A 19968-nucleotide genomic window follows, 5' to 3' on the forward strand; every position below is an offset into this window, starting at 1 on the left:
TATTAGGGGGTAGCAAGCAGGGCAATTGCCTGGGGCCCCCATGAAGCTACATTGCTCAGGCTTCAGCTTCAGCCCCATGCAGTGGGATTTCAGCTTTCCACCCTGGGCCCCAGTGAATCTAATGCTGGCCCTGGTTGGTGGACCCCCTGAAACCTGCCCATGGCCCCCTAGGTGGCCCCAGACCCCTGGTTGAGAACTGCTGGTGTAGGAAGTGGTAATGATGGCACTCTTTTCCCTCTGATCCAGTACTGAGACAGTTCCCCCAAAGACTTAAGGGATGTTGTGCTTAAAGAGATACTGTCTTTTGGCTTAAATTTAAAATCGAGGTTCTGGCTACTTGTAAACTTTAGAACTCCTATGGCACTTTTTGTAAGAGTTGGGGTGTTAACATAGGTGTCCAGGCCATATTCTTATAATTATTTGGTTAATTCTGATTATATTCTTCCCCCACCTAAAACTCCACCTGCCGTTTTAAATGGAAAAATATATTCTTTGTATTCTTAACTGTTGGGGAGTGTTGTTATGTGCTATTAAACAGCTGTTGCATTTCACCCCATAAATGGCTGCATTTCAGTGGCGGGTAAAATGTTCAGTGTGTGTAGTTCATATATCAATTGTTTGTAAAGTACTTTGATATCCTTCTGGAAAAGTCATTATATAGGAATATATTGTTAAAATGAGTTATTAGAAAATTAATTTTCTTAAGAACTAAGAACTCAGACACTGAGGAGATTTTCTAAGCCTTGAGAAATTAATCATGGAATAGGAATGACAGCACAGATGGATTTCTAGATTTTTTTTCCAAATTAGCTGAGAAACCTGGCAAATGGTGCATTGGCCTCTATTTATCCTGTTTCACTTGTGTGTTGTGAAGACTGATTAGTTTGTTTATAAAGCATTTTGAAGAAGGTGGTGAGTGCTACGTAAGTGTTAAGTATTAGTAACATAAAATATTCAAAGACCCTAAGAGTAAGGATAAAAGCTTGACACAAAGGCTTCAAGTGTAGTGAAAAATGCGTGATAAACATGCAGCTGTACTACTACCATGTGATTCCCCATTGTCTATTTTCATGGCTATGCCAGCACTATCAACACAAAAAGGAAGACAGCAATTTAATGGACGCTGACAGTGTTTACTCCTTATGGATCATATGATTTTGGAGGATTAATGGAAATAGTTGCTGCCGGGCTATCTCTCCCAGTAGTATGTCAAAGGATGAAGAAGTGCTCTCTAAATGTACTGTGAAGTGAGCAGTGTGTACTGAGCGCTATAACAAGTCCCTCCTACATAACCCTGAGTATATTCTTCCTCATGTTTAGACTTCAAAAGTGATTTGTAATAGCAGCAGGTAGGATTCTGAGTGTTGTAGCAGATTGTTCTTGAACGTTGCGCTGTTGAAACCTTAACTCTTATTCTTTATATTGTGTGCCACTGACCACAATTTCTGCACTTAACAAATAATAAACAATTATTACTCAAGTTGCTACAGTCACATAACTAATGTTAGGTCTAAGAAACTAAAGCTCAGTCAGGGAAAGTGACTTGTCCAAGGTCATACAGCAAGTTAGTGATAGAGCTGGGAATAGAACCCACCTTCCCCACTAGTCCCAGTCTTCAGCTCTAACAACTATTTAACAAGCAAATACATTTATCAAAGATAAAAAAGAATAAATAAAGTTGTGGTGCAGTGACAAATTTTTCACAAATAATAGAAGAAAATATTTTGATAGTCTGTCTTCAAGGGCCGGGCTAAGGCCTTCAGAAACTACAAATCCCAGCATGCAATGTAGTGTTTAAACCTCCATAGACTACAAATCCCAGCAGATAGAGCACTTGTGAAGTCCTCAGAGACTACAAATCCCAACATGCAGTGTGGGACGGAAGGAAACTCCCTGCATTGAGACTACAATTCCCAGCATGCAAAGTGGTAACGAGGCCTATGTTGATTCCAGGCCCTCTGGCCCGCAGGCAGCGCTGGATAACCACGAGCAGGGACCCCCACTCTGCGGGGAGTGGGAGCAGAGCCCAGGGCTCCGAGGGAGGAGCGGGCCGTCACCTAGGCCTTTCCTGAGGAGGTAGGAGCAAGTTCAATATAACTCCCTAGGCCTGTCTTCAAGGGATGTATCCCCCTTCTTAGCTCTTAGGGTGCTGTTCTTCAGGTGGCATGGGACCCTCCCTCCCACCAGCTCTTAAGGGTCTGTGACTTCCCTCCTGACCATCTCATATGGAACTCTTTACAGAGATGGGACTTTCCTTTTCCAGCCCCTGAAGGTGCTCTCACCAGCCTGCAGAGCGAGGGGAGCCACACTTTCCCCAGCCATCTGGGGTTGAGCGCTTCCTGTCCTGAAATGCAGCTGCCAAGGATCCTTAGAGGGATGACATGCTACTCTCCTCGTTTCCCAAGGGACTGGGACTGACTTTCCTAAGCCTCAGGGAGCCTCTTGATGAGGATGGGATGCCCCCAATCGCTAAGCCCAGGGCACATCACAGCTTGAAGACATCCGAGATATTGGATCTTCGCTGCTACCCTGCTGTGGATATTCTTGTGTTGCCACTCCTCCTCCCCACTGAAAGGTGCATGCAGGCTAGGGCTGTCTCATTCTGTCAGGCTATGCTCTTGCCTTTTAAAATGGTAATTTCTTTTTGTCTTAATCCAGGACACCAACTGGAATCCTGAGAAATTGCAATGCAGGTTTCAAATCTCCAGTAAGTGTCTCTATACATCTCTCCTCCCCCTCTGGGAAGAGAATGGTTTTACCTCCAAAGTCAGTGCTGCCCTGGACTACAGCAAGGGGATGTTGTGGATTGCTACCCTTCTTATCCATGGCAATGTCGCAGTTGGGTACCCTTGCCTGCTCTTTCACTGTCTCTCTCTTCTAGAGAATAACAGCAGCTAAGGCAGTTGGTTACATGGATCAGCTTTCTTTCATGCTAGATACTATGGTGATGAACAGAGTAGAATTTAGATGTTCTGCCAGTTAATGTGTAGATACAGGGCAGTGATATCCTTCATCTTCAATGCTTCTATCCCTCCTGATACACAGAGAGAAACTAAACTTCACATCATTTGTTACTGCCATACAACTTCAGTGTGAGTGTCACTCTGTCATGTTCAGCCATCAGTATTGAAGTTGTGTATTCACAGAGCAGGCACAGCAAAGGTAGCAGCGAGCAAGATCCCTGCTAACTATTATGTTTAGGGGCATGTCTATACTGTAGAGCAGTGGATCTCAACTGGGGGTACGTGTACCCCTGGGGGTACACAGAGGTCTTCCAGGAGGTACATCATCTCATCTCAATATTTGCCTAGTTTTACAACAGGCTACATAAAAAGCACTAGCAAAGTCAGTACAAACTAAAATTTCATACAGACAAAATGAGAAAGTAAGCAGTTTTTCAGTAATAGTGTGTTGTGACACTTTTGTATTTTTTGTCTGATTTTGTAAGCAAGTAGTTTTTAAGTGAGGTGAAACTTGGGGATACGCAAGATAAATCTGACTCCTGAAAGGGTACAGTTGTCTGGAAATGTTAAGAACCACTGACGTAGAGCATACCCCTATCTAGGCTCCCATGCTTGCGAACCTGTGTATACCAGGTCCACCTGCAAGTATCCAGGCTGCAGAGCTGCACCTGACCCACACCCATGTAGCCAAGTCCACATTGGCACTGCAACATCACATTTAGTGCTAGGATTTCTGGAGATGTATCCCAGAGTAAATGGGTTCACATCTATCCTGGAGAGATGGCTTCAAGTGATAAGGATAGCTTAGTCTTCATGGCTTATTTAATCTTTTCTCTTTTGGCTGAAACAGCAGTTGATCCTAATATTTTTGGTGGTTCAGCAATAGATATTTTCCCTGGGGAAAAATATGGCTAGTTACCTTAGTGCTCTGACATATACATACAGTTCTGGGGCTAGATACTGGCTTCCTGAGAGTTTATTTTTAAAAGCTTTACAGAGTAAGATACATCTTCTGCTTTGAAGAACTCACAAACTACATGGCACTGATTGGCATTAAATAGCATGATGTTAGTTTACTCACTTGGATTTTCACTGTGAAGTCTCATTTTCCCTTTTCACCTAAGTGATACTTCAGGAATAAACTAACAAATACTTAATATCTCTTCTGATCAGTTCCCTCTGGGACAGTGGCATCACACACAGTGCTGAGTTAGTGGAATGTTAAAAGCACTCTCTGCTCTACAGATCCAGTCTCCACGGTCCTGTCAATCAGATGGAGTCAATAAGGAAGCCCTACAGCATGAAGTTGAAGAACTGAAACAGAAGGATCTTGCTCTGGATCAGGAAATTTCACAGTTGTTGGCTGAGTATGTTCTTGGATAGCTTGATGTTCAGCATGAGGCTTGGGGGTTTTTTGTTTGTTTTTCAAAACGAAACAAACCCCAAGTAACAGAGTTGGAAACTGCCACCTCCTGTTGGTGGTGCTGATATTGCACTATGACCAAAATCCGTTTAGCTAGGAATAGTGTTAATTTCAGCATTGTTTGAATTACAGGGCACTTCAGCTACAAAACTGAACCAAGTACCTTGTCTCTTTGTTTTTTGCAAAGCAAGGCTGGATTTAATCAGTACTTGGATTTAAGGAAAACCTGGAGGTTGCAGGGAGTAATAATTGTGATTCAGTAGGCAGTGCTGTTCCGCATTGTGGTGCTGCTAAAGGGCACAAGATTACTTCTTCTTGTTTATACCTAACTCTGAGAACTACTTTTAGCTTTATTTTGTTGTGGGGAGGATTGATCTGGAACAGCCCTCGGAATGGAGACTGTGCTCCCCCATTCATCCTTCCTGCCAATGTTTTTTAAAGACTGAGCTCTTACCTTCAGAGTCCTGTTGGCAAGTTGTGTGGTTTTGGCAGGTTCTGCTATCTCTCACAAGTATCTTGTCTCTGCTAAACAAATGTGGTAAAGTAGCAGTACTTTCTCTGTGTCATTGTGACCTTTCTGGGTTTGCTGTTACAGAGGTTACAGCCTGGAGGAATTGGAGAAACACATCTCTTTGCTCCATGAGTACAATGATATTAAAGACACTGGACAGATGCTGCTGGGCAAGCTGGGTAAGAAAGGCAGGGCTAACATGCAACTTTTCTCAGTAAATGTTTCCATGTGTTTCATTACAGAAGAGGGAAAGCTACGGTCCTAGGGCTTATCTTAATAATTCTTCAGTTTTAGGATTCTGTAGTTAAAATCCCATATTCAAGCACAGATACATCTGTCATGAGCCCATCGGGATTTTCTCAACAGAATGGCAGAACCACAGAGGGCTATTCAGTGTCTCTTCCTGATCCTCTGAATGGGATGTGAAATTGTCACTTGATGACTGCTAGTGTTTTTCTGTGGATTATCAAAGATGAGCCGCCTCTAATTGATAGATAATCCTGAGAGCGTTATGTATTCTGCACTGCACAAGACTTAGAAAAAAATCCTGCAGTTAGGAGTGGAGTGGGGAGGGTGTATAAGGTAAGAGACATTTGGACTCATCCTTTAGCTAATGGAAAGCTTTAGGACAACTAGGCTTGGGGAGAGTCAAGTCTTTTCTACTGCCTAAACTCAAGTCGTAGAAACCATGCAGCTAGCCAAAACTCTTGCTCACTAATCTGCTTCTCTATCTGTAATGGAAGCTGTGGTATTGATTCCTTTCTAGCAACGATTAGAGGGGTCACCACAAAGGAGCTGTACCCCAAATTTGATCTGGAACTTACTGACTAGCATTGAAACTGAAGACTACAATCTCCTGCAGAGATCACCATTACTGGGGTACTGCGTGTTGGTACCGTACACCTTGAGAACTTAGAAGGACAGTAAAAATGCAGAGACTTTCAAGGAAGTGTTACTTGACCGCTTCATTTCAAAGACTAACTTCTAGAATGGAAAAGCTATTGAATCCATCCCATGTTCCCTGTTTCAGGAAAAGTGGCATTCTGCTCTTTGGCAATGAGAGGAGTTTCAGTTGAAGTGTTAGGCTCCTCTTACTGTTCATTATTTAAAAAAAAAAAAAAAGGTTATAATTCAGAATTAATAGTTAACCCCTTCACTGTTGCACATGTGATTGGGGTTCTTTGACATGTTGATGGTCTATGGGCTTCTTTAAGGAAGTCTTACATGGGGAAGCAATTGTTAGGTATCAGTAAATGGATGGAGGAAGCAGCAGTGGAGATAGAATATGCAGAGCTGTGTGTGTTTGTTAAAAACCTCAGAAGTGGGAAAGGAATTCTGCTAAGAGCAAGGTGTTTATATGCCTCGTGCTGAAAAAGCTGTGGGTGCTCAATGTTAGTGCCCCACTGAATTGAGTTCTGGAAGCTGGTTGTTGCATATGTATAATAGTAAATAAATGGAAAAGCATTAACTTGTGCTGCTGAATTGTCCAGTCTGAATAAATGATTAACTCTTATGTTCCCTAGCAATTCACTCTGATAGCCTATAGCAGGGGTGGCCAAACTTAATGACCCTGCGAGCCGCATACAATAATCTTCAGAAGTTTGAGAGCCGGGCATGCCTGCCAGGGCTCAGGGCTTCAGCCCGGGGAGTACACCTGCTGGGGCTTGGGGCTTCAGCCCCGCACCTGCTGAAGCTCTGAGCCCCAGTGGGCACCTCCTGCAGGGCTGGAGCCCCGAGACACTCCCCCCGTGCAGGGCAGAATCCACCAGCCCCACCACCCTGCCACAGGACAGAAGCCCTGAGCTCTCCCCTCCCCAGTGCGGTAGGTGGAGAATGGGGGGGAGGGTACCCTGCAAGCCTCACTTTAACTGTAAAAGAGCCGCATGCGGCTGAGCCACAGTTTGGCCACCCCGGTCTATAGAGATGCTAAGAAAAACAGAACTGTACTCTCCTTAGACTACTATTTTCTGTGTGCCACTGTAACTCCAGATCAGAACACCTCTTCAGGCATTTCCCAAAGACCCTCAATAGGGTCAGTGAGGCACCATTGCTGATGGCTGCATATCAGACTGGACACATAGTTACCTCTCCCTCCTTGTTTCCAGATGCAGTCTCAATTAAAGAGATCAGTAATATAATGAAGGGCTTCCTCAAACAATTTTCCTGTATTCAACATAGGTCACAGAAGACAAAACATACCTCACTCCCCAAATTATAGATAAAGTGCTGACATCCTAAAGGGAGGAGGGTTATGGCTGTAGAATTAAGGTAATGGTTCCCATGCAGTTCCTGGCTTTCCCCAGTAGCATTTTAGGGATTGAAACTTGTATTCATTATAATAGGGCACTGTTGTGCACCCACAACCTTAACTCCACATTAGTGAAACTTTCTAGAAATTTCTCCCTGGGTAGACAACTGTCTGTGTGGGGTGTGCCACTGCTGCACAAGAGTTGGTACAGAGGCTTGTATAGTTGAATACAGCTGCTTCTATGAGTGTTCTATACCAAAAGAAAACTAGCGCACATAAGACGCAAGGTCTGTCTTTAAAGAGTTAACACACTCCAATGCACTGTAGGTGGGAGTACAATCTTTAGCCACAAGGTGGCAGGAGTGCTCCATTACTGCTTATCTTCACTTTACATCAGTGGTTTCCAAACTTGTTCCCCCGCTTGTGCAGGGAAAGCCCCTGGCCGGCCGGGCCAGTTTGTTTACCTGCCACGTCCGCAGGTTCGGCTGATCGCGGCTCCCAGTGGCTGTGGTTCGCTGCTCCAGGCCAATGGGAGCTGCTGGAAGCGGCGGCCAGAACGTCCCTCGGCCCACGCTGCTTCCTGCAGCGCCCATTGGCCTGGAGCAGCGAATTGTGGCCACTGGGAGCCGCGATCGGCCAAACCTGCAGACGCGACAGGTAAACAAACTGGCCCGGTCCGCCAGGGGCTTTCCCTGCACAAGCGGTGGAACAAGTTTGGGAACCACTGCTTTACATCATTGTGCAGAGGAACTTGGAGGCGGCTGAAAAAAATCCATGAATTAAGTTCAAGTGATAGAGGGTTTTTTTGTGGGGGTTTTGTAAAGAGATGAGACAGTCACTATTGTATATACAGAGAAAGCCAGGAAAACTAATTCAAACTAACTAAAAGGTGTGAATGTAAAGTGGATTAGTTAAACTGCATTAAACTGTGTGGAAAATATTCAGAATTAAATCCACACTTTTAGTTAATTTGGATTAATGTTCTGAGGGCTTGTCTACACTTAAAATGCTACAGCAGCACCACTGCACCACTGTAGTGCTTCACTGTAGACATTACCTACACTGACAGGAAGGATTCTCCCCTCGGTGTAGGTAATCCACCTCCCTGAGAAGCGGTAGCTAGGCCAACAGAATTCTTCTATCAATCTAGTGCTGTCTATGTGGGGACTTAAGTCAATTTAACAATGCCACTCAGGGGTGTGGATTTTTCACATGCTGACTGCTGTAGTTAAACCTACTTAATTTTCTAGTGTAGAGCAGGCCTGAGCGCCCTGTGTAAACAAGTCCATAAATCCTTCCTCCCCTGCCATGATTGCAATTGCTGATATCGCAGAGTTACTGCTCACCTTTTAACAGCTGTCCAGGTACATTTTCAAAGGAGAAACCGTGCCTCCATGTGCCTCTTTGTACAAGTCTGGAAGAGGTAGAATCTCTCTTGATAGTAGAAATTCTGTAGTGGTGGGGGGGGTTGCATACTTTGTTGCATCTACAGGCTGAGCTCATTACACGTATTAGAGGCTCCTTCCATCTCTCCATTCTCTCCCACAAGCACTCTGTGTGCTGCCCTCCCATCCCCTACTATTTCAGGGATTCTCTGCAACCCCTCTCATGCCCCCCCCCCCCCATGCCCGGGTTCCCCATTGTGACTCCTTTTCCCGCTCCGTTATATCTCTTCTATCTGGGAGATAAGTCATTCAAGGTGTCATGATGGATGGCAGGTGTCTCAGTCTGTCTCTCATTTTTCCTTCCGATTTTCTAATTTTTCCCCAAAATCAATAGGGTTCTGCCAATTGATGCCTAGAACATTCCCGGAAATTTTGCAATTGGTCAGATGTAGTGTTCTAAAGATATCACAGTATATCCAAAGAAAAACGCCCGCCAGTTGAGTGTAAGGCCTAGCAAGATCAGCCAATAAAATACACGTGTCTGCAAGATATGTCTAACTATCACTATAGTAATAACCAATGCACCATCCGTTTTATATTTAAAATATTTTTAGATTCTAAAATGAGGGATGTTACCCCTAATTTTGAGCCCCCACATGTGATGAGAGTTCTCACTGCAAAGCATAATCTAGATATTAATGATTGGCACTCCATCAAAATCTTAGATTGCAATCCTTTAGTACATCTTAGCATCACACTTTGAGCCCTACACATTTTAGAAATACATTAGCTGATTGCTAATGTACCTGTCATGGTTTATGTAAAATAATAATTTGTAGCTTGAAATGAGCACTAATGGAATCTCAGTGAATTCTAAAGCTGTACTCCCTTGCTGTTTCTCTTTAAAGGTAACATACAATTTTGCTGAAGGGCAGGAAAAAATACATGATGGAGGACTATAGATGCATGCAAACAAAATGCAGGGGCTTTTGGCCCTGTTGACTTAAATTTGAGTATCAAATAACAGCATCTTTCCCCATAAAATGTATTACCTTGGATTTTAATTCACCCCATTCCAACTTCTTGTTTTTACATCCTACTCCAGTCCTCTATAATAAGCCTACCTCTCCCTCCTCCCGCTTCAGCTGGCTCTCTGACTAATCTACTCCGGATATTAGTTACCCTGCATGAGAAATAGTATTACTTCGCCACTTTAGTCTTAGTTGCTTACATTGTAGTTTCCCCTAGGCAGAACCCTTTCTTGGTTTGAACAATTAATCTTTACCCCTTTAATGTATTTGAAAATGGGGCTGATCTATAGAAAGTGTCATAATAAAAAAAATTATGAAATTGGGAAAAGAACCACTTAGGTCATACTCTGTCACAAGGCACATAAAGAGAATAAAAGTAAAGCCTGCAACACATTGGTTGTATTCCCATCTCTAAACTAATTTAAGGGCCCTCTTACATCCCTCCCCAACCTGATGTTCCCACTGAAGTCAGTAGCAGTTTTGGCTTTGCAAGGAAATGTACACTCATCTCAGATATCAACAGTTTTGCTGCAGTGTTGTGCAATACTTACAAAAATTATTCTGCCTGTCAATGGAGAAATGCCTTGCCTGAATGAAAACACAAGTAACCCTTACAAAATCAAGGACCACCCCAAGGAACGGCTAGTTGTGGATTGCAACCACCATTTTCCCTTCCTATTACTCTCCACCTTTCAGTCAGCATGTGGTTATCTCATTTTATGAGTCAGATCGCTTGCAGATGTTCCCTCTGTACTGTGCAGTTCGCTCTCTGCAACCTGATCCATATCGGTATGTCTTTTACCACTCCTAGCTTGGTGGCTCAAGCTTCTCTGAAGCCCCACTTTCACTTTGAACTTAGAGTCTTTAATTGAATTCCGGATATTCTGCAGGTTCCAATGCGTTCGCAGGAGAGCATCGTCTAGTGTGAAAAAGCCATCCCGTATCCGCCGCACCTGGGTGCACACAGCAGTTGATTTCAGCTCCAAGCCAATCTCGTGAACTATTTTTCGGAGGTACTGCTGGGTCTCATGCAAACACTGGATTTCTGGAGGAGGCAGAAAGACTGCATTAGAAGGGCCAGCGCATATATGCAACAAGACACCGTGCCTATAAATTCAAACACCAGTTACTGGGATTAAAGTACAAAAAGAAGAGTTAGTTCAACAGGAAAGATGCTGTTTTTTTAAGTACCTGACAGTATAATCATGATTATACAGAGGTCTTGCACAATGTCCCAAGACTTCAAAAAAGTCAGTTTTATAAAAACAAATTTCAAATACAAGGTCATATAATAAGAGTTAAATATTTGGGCTAGGCAAAGGTCAGTATAGCTGTATTTGAGTTTGTCCGAATAATTCATGAGGACCAGGAAGGCTACTAAAGGTGAACCACAAAGCTTTTATAAACAGACTGTTTAGGATCCCAAATTCTTAATATCTGTACAGATTAAATACTTTTAACAATGTTTAATAGATGCTTTGTCTTCAAACTAAAGCCCCAATCCTGTAAATGGCTATGTGCATGGACCCCTGGGCTTGTGTTGAGCTCTAATAACTTTAGTGGGGCTCTACGTGGGCACAAGGATCTGCCTGCATAAAGTCAATTGCAGAATCAAGGTGTACGGAAATAATCCTTGCAATATTCCTGTGAGACAGGTAAGAAAATTATCATCCTCACATTAGCTGTGGGGAAATGAGGCAGCAAGGGCATATGACTTTCACCATACCACAGAAGTCCATATTAGTGCTAGGATTAGAATGCAGGAGTTGTTGTCTTTCAATCCTGAATTTAAATCACAGAGGTGACAAATTAACAGCCATGGAAACTGGAATCCTTTATTCACAGATCACCTGTGGAACTCTTGCCCGCAAGAGATCGCTGAGGCCAGAAGTTCAGTAGGATTTGAAAAAGGATTTTATGTTCAGTTACATTATCTAGGACAAAAAAAAGTTTAATGGGGATATAAAATCTCAAGTTTCAGGGCATAAACCAGGGGTCGGCAACCTTTCAGAAGTGGTGTGCCGAGTCTTCATTTATTCACTCTAATTTAAGGTTTCGCGTGCCAGGAATACATTAACGTTTTGAGAAGGTCTCTTTCTATAATATAGAACTAAAGTATGTAAAGTAAATAAGGTTTTTAAAATGTTTAAGAAGCTTCATTTAAAATTAAATTAAAATGCAGAGCCCCCTGGACCGGTGGCCAGGACGCAGGCAGTGTGAGTGCCACTGAAAATCAGCTCACGTGCCCCCTTCGGCACACGTGCCATAGGTTGCCTACCCCTGGCATAAACTGACGACTAACTTATTGCTTCCTTAAGTGGGGAGGGTGGCTGCATCAAATGACTAGTCAATGTATACATCTTCCGTATCCCCTAAAATGGGATTAAGAGTAGGCCTTGAACAACACACGACAAGAATAAAGGGGGTGAGATTGGTTTGTTTTCTCAGCTTTCAAAAATTTGGAAGACATTGCACAGGAAGAATTGTGCCCTTTGGGCAAATTATTCCATAGCTATCTGCTAGGGAATTTAACTGTCCTTTGAAGCACTATCAGAGACAGAATACTAGACTAGGTGGACTATCAGTCTGATCCAGTATAACAGTTATGTTCCTACCAGGCAGAAATTGCACAAACTTCCCCACGCTGCTCAGTCCTAATCTAGAGGGTCCATCCAGCACTGGGATGGTCCTTCAATCTCTATGGCAAATGTAATCATTGGGGTGTTTGCTGAGACTGTCACAGTTACCAATTTGTACCAGCTGCGGTGGTTTTGTAACAGACACCTGTCCACTAGGAACTGATTTGAGCTCACAAACTCATTTCACACAGACCACAGAAGAACAGCTAGATAGCAGCAACTTTTTGCCACTATCTTCATACATACTCCCAACATACTCCCAAACTCTAGCTCTAGTTAGATCATACCTAGCTGGAATTCTGGAGGTGCAAATTGGAGGCATCGAATTGCTGTGATTAATGGAGGGGTTTTTTCCATCGGGCGAATTAAACCTTCAACAGCCAGCTCATAGGCCTCTTGAGTTTTCAGGTCAATGTTAGAGTACCTGGAGAAAGGAACAGAGCAGTGAATTTGCACTTCCATCCCAATGAATTCATGGATTCTGAGGCAGAAGGGACTGTCATGACAATCTAGTCTGACCTCCTGCATAAAATAGGTCATAGAACTTCCCCAAAATAACTCCTAAAGCATATCTTTTAGAAAAACATCTAATCTTGATTTAACAATAGTCAGTGATGGAGAACCCACCATGACACTTGGTAAATTGTTCCAATAGTTAATTACACTATTAAAAAGGTACCTTATTTACAGTCTCAATTTGTCTAGCTTCAACTTCCAGCCAGTGTTATACTTTTCTCTGCTAGATTGAAGAGCCCCTTATTAAAATATTTGTTCCCCACGTACGTACTTATACACTGTAATCAAATTACTCCTTAACATTCTCTTTGTTAAGCTAAATAGATTGAGCTCCTTGAGTTTATCACTATAATGCAACTTTTCTAATCCTTTAATCATTCTCATGGCTCTTCTCTGAACCCACTCCAATTTTTCAACATCCTTCTTGAAATGTGGACACCAGAATTGGACACAGTATTCCAGTAGCAGTCACACCACTGCCAAATACAGCAGTAAAATAACCTCTCTACTCCTACTTGAGAGTCCCCTGTTTATGCATCCAGGGATCACATTAGCCCCATTGGCCAGCATGTCGCACTGGGAGCACATGTTCAAAGACCCTCTGTTTTGTTATAAAACAGATGCAACATTCACACTTCAAACTAAAGATTTGTTCAGTCTCTGTAGTTTCTAAGTTAACCTCCCCTGACACAGTTTTTAATCCTATAACTGTGTCTGATGCACTCATTGTCCTATAAATGCTATAAACATAGGTACTGTCAATAAGGTACTACAACTGGGAGGGAAGACACCCTATCATACTCAGCAGAAGAACTTTCATTTTACCAAGGTGTCATGTATAGGCCCTAAAGTAACATGAATAACAGGAGTACTTGTGGCACCTTAGAGACTAACAAATTTGTTAGTCTCTAAGGTGCCACAAGTACTCCTGTTATTTTTGCGGATACAGACTAACACGGCTGCTACTCTAAAGTAACATGGGAGTTCAGAAGCCAAAGGTAGCCTCATTAGAGCTTGACTCCCACAGACAAAGTGGCTGATTTTCCTCTCTGAGGCTCAAACCTTTATAATTCATTACAGCAAGCAACAGACTAATCTCATTGGTTCCAATGATCAGCAAATAGCAGCATGGAAGTCAGGTCAGGTCATTCAGGATTTCTGATTGGATACATACATCAGCAGAGCTTTATGATTGGTTCCCTGAATGACAGCAAGAATCCGCTCCAGCTTATCCCCTGTGATATGATCTGTAAATGTTGAGAAGGCAAAAGAGGAACATAAATCTTCCTTGATACACCCAGCACCTGCAGAGTCTTAGTCTGAAATCAAGATGTTGCCATCTCCTGGCCAAGCTGTCATATCTAAATGGGCTTGTGGGAAGCCCTTGAAAGATGGCTTTAGTGTAACAGAATACAGCAGCACAGGAAACTGACTCAGTCTACATATATACCATGCCAGTACATAGAGCGAAGCAGTCCCTGGGGCAAAGGGAATAGAGCTTGCATTGGTTTCATGATGGAGGCCACAATTCATCTCATGAGATATTTCAAGACTTTGTTTAACATCAGGACCTTTATGAAAGTTTCTGATCACTCTCTTGTGGGTGAGGATAATATGTCTCCTGAGGTACAAGGAGATGGTGTACACCTAACTTTGGCAATAGGTATGATCAGGACTTTATATCAGCGAGCTATATATTGTGGCTGTATTTAGCATACTACAGGCAGGGTAACGTGTCTGATGAAGTGGGCATTCACCCATGAAAGCTCATGTTCCAATACGTCTGTTAATCTATAAGGTGCCACAGAACTCTTTGTTGATGTTTACTGTGGTGAGACTGCATGGGAGAATCCTCATAAACCAAGATTAGAGAGCTCTTAAAGATGCGCTAAATGTTGCTCAATCTGGACAGGCGTAACACTTTACTTTCTAATTAGAAATCTTTGTTTACACATCGACCATTACTCTTACCAAATGTGGTCTTCTCTATTAGCCTGCCTGTGTCTGAGAAGTCATCTGTGGCTTTGCCAAACAGTCCACGAACAGTATAAGCCTTCAAAAGGGAAAAGTGCAATTTATGGAGGAAACAGTTTGCAAACAGCAGAGAAGCAATATCCTGCTATGCAGCAACTACAGGGCATCACAGGACAGGAAAGGTTTCTCTAAAGGAAAGCTGCAGTCTCTGCACAGTGAGTGGTGCCTCTTATCTTATATGAGCGGATAATGGCTTTGGGAAGCACTGGTGATTTGTTTGACACTCAAATGTAGCATGACAGCCACTCCTGCTGGCAGCTGCCTCAATAATATGGAAGCAGGCATTATGCCTTGTGACAGCAGCACAACCTCCCCAGGCCCTTCATAGGCTCTTGAACCAGTTTCTGATTTGGAATGGTTACAGCTTTCTTAAAGCTCACATGGTCTCATATGAACACACTTTTATAATTCCCATTTGTTCATGATCTGCAGGCTCAAGCCACTAGAATAATGATTTTATTGCAATGTCGATAAAGATCATCATTAATATTACTTATACGGCTGTGGTGCCTAGAGGCTCCAATCAGGGATCAGAGCCCCATTGTGCTAAACACCGTACAAATGAGTACAACACTCCCTGCCCTAGACATCTCTCAATCTAGGCCTATAACATGGTGCAACAGCTGGATAAACACACACATGGAAATGAGGAAGAGTGCACCCCACACACACCAGGATATAAAGAACATGCTTCAACTTGTACACACATGCATATCTCACTCACCACAGTATGTACACATACATCTAAACATATTACTGTATCTGTCTGCCTAGGGTTACTGTCCAGCATGCCATCATTGCTATCAGCAGTTCAGCTTCAGCAGTAGTAGCAATGGTGGGAGCAGTAGTATAGATGGTTAAAAATGCCAGTGCCTTTTCATGTCATCTGGACCTGCACTGAATAAGGTTAGGATACAGTGGCAGCCAGTTGGTGCCTCTTTGTGGAAAATTTAGGGAGGAAATCCCAAGAGTCAATGTGTCTCAGTTCTGAGCTGGAGGAATTACCTCTAGCAGGAAGTGGGGGGAGGGTTATTTTCCAGAGCCCATTTTACCTTTGGCTTCTCTGCCAGGACTGCCAACAAACAGGGCAAATGTGATTTGTGTAGTGTGGATACCTCCCTCCCCACTAGAAATAGACTGAGACCCAGTTTGTTTTACAGAAGCCTCCAGATAGCAATGACTTTTACTTGGTCATGACCAGGCAAGATTCAGACTGATGACCTACAGGTAAAAAGCTCCACATCCCATTACCAATTCCCTGGTCATTTATATTGTTTCCCTCCACTCCCAAAAGAATACTTAATATTGCTTAATCTCAGTGATTTGTGCCTATTCACAGTTGTATGTGTTATTACTTCTCATATGATTTAGTAAGAGTAGGTCACATTTGCCTCTTCTTTCTTGATGCAATTTCTAACCTGGCCTTGATTTCTAGTGAGAATGGGTGTTACACACAGAAGTCCCCAAACAGGTTCAGTGCCAGTGCATACCCTAGTAAGATGGGCATTGTACATATCAGTGAGCAGCTTGTTCCCATGGCCCACTCCAAGCACTGAAATACAAAAAACAACAGGAGGCCATTAATCGGTCACATAAAAAGTTATTTTGGCATAAGCATTTTTATATAGCACCACACTCTCCCCTGGCACCGTTCAGACACAGAAAAAGCAATATCTTGTACCCAGAATTTATAGTCTAACTGTTTCTGCCTCTCTCTTTGTTGCTGAGAGTTGCCACCACCCACCCAAACCTCTGACTGCCACTAAAGCCACAACTAATAAGAGCTATGTGCTAGTGTTAGCTTGTGCTTTTCATCTGTAGATCCCAAAGCACCCTACAAAAGGGCAGTATCATTATCCCCATTTTACAGATAGGGAAACAGAGACACTTGAGCAGTCAGGTTCACACACGGCAGAGCCAAGAAGAGAATATAAGTCTCCCAATTCAGTTCCTTCCACTGGACCACATTGCCTCTCTGAGAATAATTAGTTATTCTTGTCTCCCTGGCTTATGATTCAGGACCCTCTCAGAACAATCATATCTGATTTGTGTGTTTCTACTGTAACTTACCATTTCTACCTTTGCCTGTGACCTACAAAATTCTCAGATGCTGCTAGTAGCCAGCACAGTGTTTTGTGAGCCTATTGTCTATTAAAACCCCCTCTATCCTATACCTGGTAATTTCACGATGAAGCTATATTCTTCTCTTTCAAAACAAAACATACCAAACACTCCAGATGACTTTGTATCCAGACGGTGACCTGCTCCGATTTTCAAGTGAGTGAATTCTGGTCCTCTAACTACAAGGGAAAGAAATATAGTGTATGGTTTGTGGCATACACAAAATTTAATTTCACTATAAAGAACGAAATATACCAAGCTTTTCTGATCATTCTGTTCATTCCCTTTGGGGCACCTGCCATTGGCCACTGTCAGAGGACAGGATACTGGGCTTGATGGACCTTTGGTCTGACCCAGTATGGCCGTTCTTATGTTCTTAACAACAGTATGATGGTAACAGGCAATATACGTGGTCCCAATGCAATTTAATCTTGCTGATTCCAAGGTATTAAAAATCTTATGATTTACCGTCCACATAGTGAAGCCATTTCTAATAAATCACTGCCTAAAATGGAATGAAAGTCCTCAATCTCTCCAATGGATTCTCACTCTTCTCTCCACTACAAGCAGGTTGCACTGTGTTTATCCCCTTTGAATGCAGTGATTACCAGCTACCTGATAATCGTTAGCAGCTGCAATCTAAGGGAATTAACACTTCTTATTCCTCTTTTATTCTGGCTGTGTTTTCCCACTGGGCAAGTCAAATCTAGAAATGATAGTAATGGTATACACCAGCTTTTCCACAGAAATCAAGATTCTTCTCCAGCCTCTTACCTAGTGGGTGGGCAGCCAGGACAGGCAACCAGGTAACAGTGAGGGTCAGCTCTTTCCCAGCACTTCCTTCTACAGTGGTGGGCAGGAAGCGTACTTGCTGCTGCACAGCTGGCTGTTCCAGAGAGTTCAGTTCTACAGGAAATGGTACAGAAAACCTCTGCTGCTATTTTTAAAGTGTATTATCCTGCAAATAAGCCCAGTTAAGACCCGCCCCGATGATCTTCCTGGAAAACAATGGGACACAGTCTGAAAAGAAAATACAGTGAAGGGAGTGATAAACATACATAGTTTCTCTTCAAAGCCTGGTCTACACACACAGATTCAGTAACAGTATAACTATTTTGGTTAGGGATGTGATTTTTTTTTTTTTTTTTTTTTTTTACACAGAAATAGTTACCATTACAACATCTTGTGTGGATGCAATTGTACCAGGATAAAGGTGCTTTATACCAGTACAATTTATTGCCCTTCCCATAGGGGGAACGAGTATTACCATATAATTAAAGTGGCACCACTTGTGTGTGCAGACAAGGCTCAAGTGTCTTTGGCTCATGGTTAGAGTCCTTCAAAGCCATGTATGAGTTCCATTTTAGGGAGCAGCATCTTCACAGTCCCTGAAGGGAGGCGAGTGGGACAAGAGACCATCTCTTTTGTGTTTGAAAGGAATCTAAGTCCTCCTGGTGACTGCAATGCCGATACCTCCTTGATGAGTAGACATGGGTATATCATCTTCAGCAAGGAAGAGGGATTCCTCATTTAAAAAAAAAAGTCTTAAGTCTTTGCCACCCTAACAGCTGCTAGGTCTGAGATGGAGAATGGCCTCTACAATGGCTATCTCAAGCCTGATTTTTTTTTCTCCAACAACGCTTGTCTCAGCCTGCATGTGTGTCATACAGTGACTAGTCGTAGTCATTTTACCAAATTGTGAGACGTGCCCTTTGCTTTATCCTCTCTATGATGAGGACTCAGTTGTCAAATGAACTCATGCAAGGCTTGGTCCAGGGCTTCTGAACATTGGTCATTACAAGTGTTCCTGGCAGCAAACCAACATAAGTGGGTCTGAAGGGTTCTCTCAGGCTTTTAGAAAGGCCAGGATTATATGCACTAGCACAAGCTAACCATGGCCTGAACCATTAACACCAGGTCAAGTTGCCTAAAGGTGTAGAGAGGAGGGCATTGTCAATTGACAGAGGTAGTCCCTCTCCATGTGCACATCCATCCTGCAACTAGTAATACTGCTAGGGACGCTGCACCAGATAACGGTAGGAACTCTGCACTCTCCCATTTGGCTCCTTTGTTGACCCAACATGCTTCTCCAAGTGCCAACGGCTCTGACTTGCGGTTTCAGCACATTGGTGGGAAGGGAGTTTGGAGATGAAGGAAAACAGTGGGGGAACTTGGCCTTCTCGGAATCCCCTAAATCAGCGGCTCTTAACCTTTCCAGACTACTGTACCCCTTTCAGGAGTCTGATTTGTCTTACATAACCCCAAGTTTCAAAATCAGACATAAAAATACAAAAGTGTCACAGCCACACTATTATTGAAAAATGGCTTGCTTTTTCATTTTCAGAGGGGTAGCCGTGTTAGTCTGGATCTGTAAAAAGCAACAGAGAGTCCTGTGGCACCTTTAAGACTAACAGATGTATTGGAGCATAAGCTTTCGTGGGTGAATGCTACATGCATCTGACGAAGTGGGAATTCACCCACGAAAGCTTATGCTCCAATATATCTGTTAGTCTTAAAGGTGCCACAGGACTCTCTGTTGCTTTTTGCTTTTTCATTTTTACCATATGATTATAAAATAAATCAATTGGAATATAAATATTGCACTTATAGTTCAGTGTATAGTATACTGAGCAATATAAACACGTCACTGTCTGTATGAAATGTAGTTTGTGCTGACTTCGCTAGTGCTTTTTATGTAGCTTGTGGTAAAACTAGGCAAATCTCTGGATGAGTTGATGTCCCCCCGGAAGACCTCTGCGTACCCCTGGGTGAGAACCACCGCCCTAAATCTTCTGAGGGGCAGATTGGAAGTCTCCTACCTCAACCCCCCACTCCACATGGGGGGAAATCCCTCCCTCCCGGGGGTGTGGGGAGAAGGGACTCCAGGGCGTGGACAAAAGGACCTAGCCTCACCTTTCAGGAGCAGGGTCTCCACGGTGTCCCGCACCCTGATCGAAGCCACCCCGGGGGGTTTGTACACAGCGAAGAGCCCGTTTAGCCTGGTCCTAGCCGCTCTCCCGGCAGCCATGGCTATGGCGGAAGGAAATCGCCACCGTATGGGTTCATCAACTACACCGCTCCCCCAGTGGGCGCCGCC

The 19968-nt window shown here is 43.2% G+C and overlaps 2 protein-coding genes across 4 annotated transcripts; one reads left to right on the forward strand and one right to left on the reverse strand.

Annotated features, from left to right (window-relative positions):
* The first annotated feature begins 1909 nt into the window (after positions 1-1909).
* On the forward strand, positions 1910-10530 carry SWI5 (SWI5 homologous recombination repair protein). 3 transcript variants are annotated; one of them, XM_065419035.1, is made up of 5 exons: positions 1910-2076; positions 2659-2707; positions 4209-4330; positions 4982-5076; positions 5664-6369. In XM_065419035.1, the coding sequence occupies exons 1-5, from the start codon at positions 1919-1921 to the stop codon at positions 5726-5728; spliced, it is 489 nt and encodes a 162-aa protein (XP_065275107.1). In that variant the 5' UTR covers positions 1910-1918; the 3' UTR covers positions 5729-6369. The 3 variants fall into 3 exon arrangements, with proteins under 3 accessions (XP_065275107.1, XP_065275106.1, XP_065275105.1); XM_065419034.1 differs by lacking the exons at positions 1910-2076; positions 5664-6369 and adding exons at positions 2147-2575; positions 10452-10530; XM_065419033.1 differs by lacking the exon at positions 1910-2076 and adding an exon at positions 2176-2575.
* TRUB2 (TruB pseudouridine synthase family member 2) lies at positions 9205-19907 on the reverse strand. The gene is made up of 8 exons (XM_065419029.1): positions 19785-19907; positions 17646-17777; positions 16976-17050; positions 16241-16302; positions 14688-14769; positions 13891-13963; positions 12488-12624; positions 9205-10606 (listed from the first exon to the last, which is right to left on the reverse strand). Exons 1-8 carry the CDS (start codon positions 19897-19899, stop codon positions 10269-10271), a joined length of 1014 nt encoding a protein of 337 aa, XP_065275101.1. The 5' UTR covers positions 19900-19907; the 3' UTR covers positions 9205-10268.
* Between the last annotated feature and the right edge of the window lie 61 nt (positions 19908-19968).

This window comes from Emys orbicularis, chromosome 18 (genome assembly GCF_028017835.1).
Source record: "Emys orbicularis isolate rEmyOrb1 chromosome 18, rEmyOrb1.hap1, whole genome shotgun sequence".
In the NCBI taxonomy this organism is placed as follows: domain Eukaryota; kingdom Metazoa; phylum Chordata; order Testudines; family Emydidae; genus Emys; species Emys orbicularis.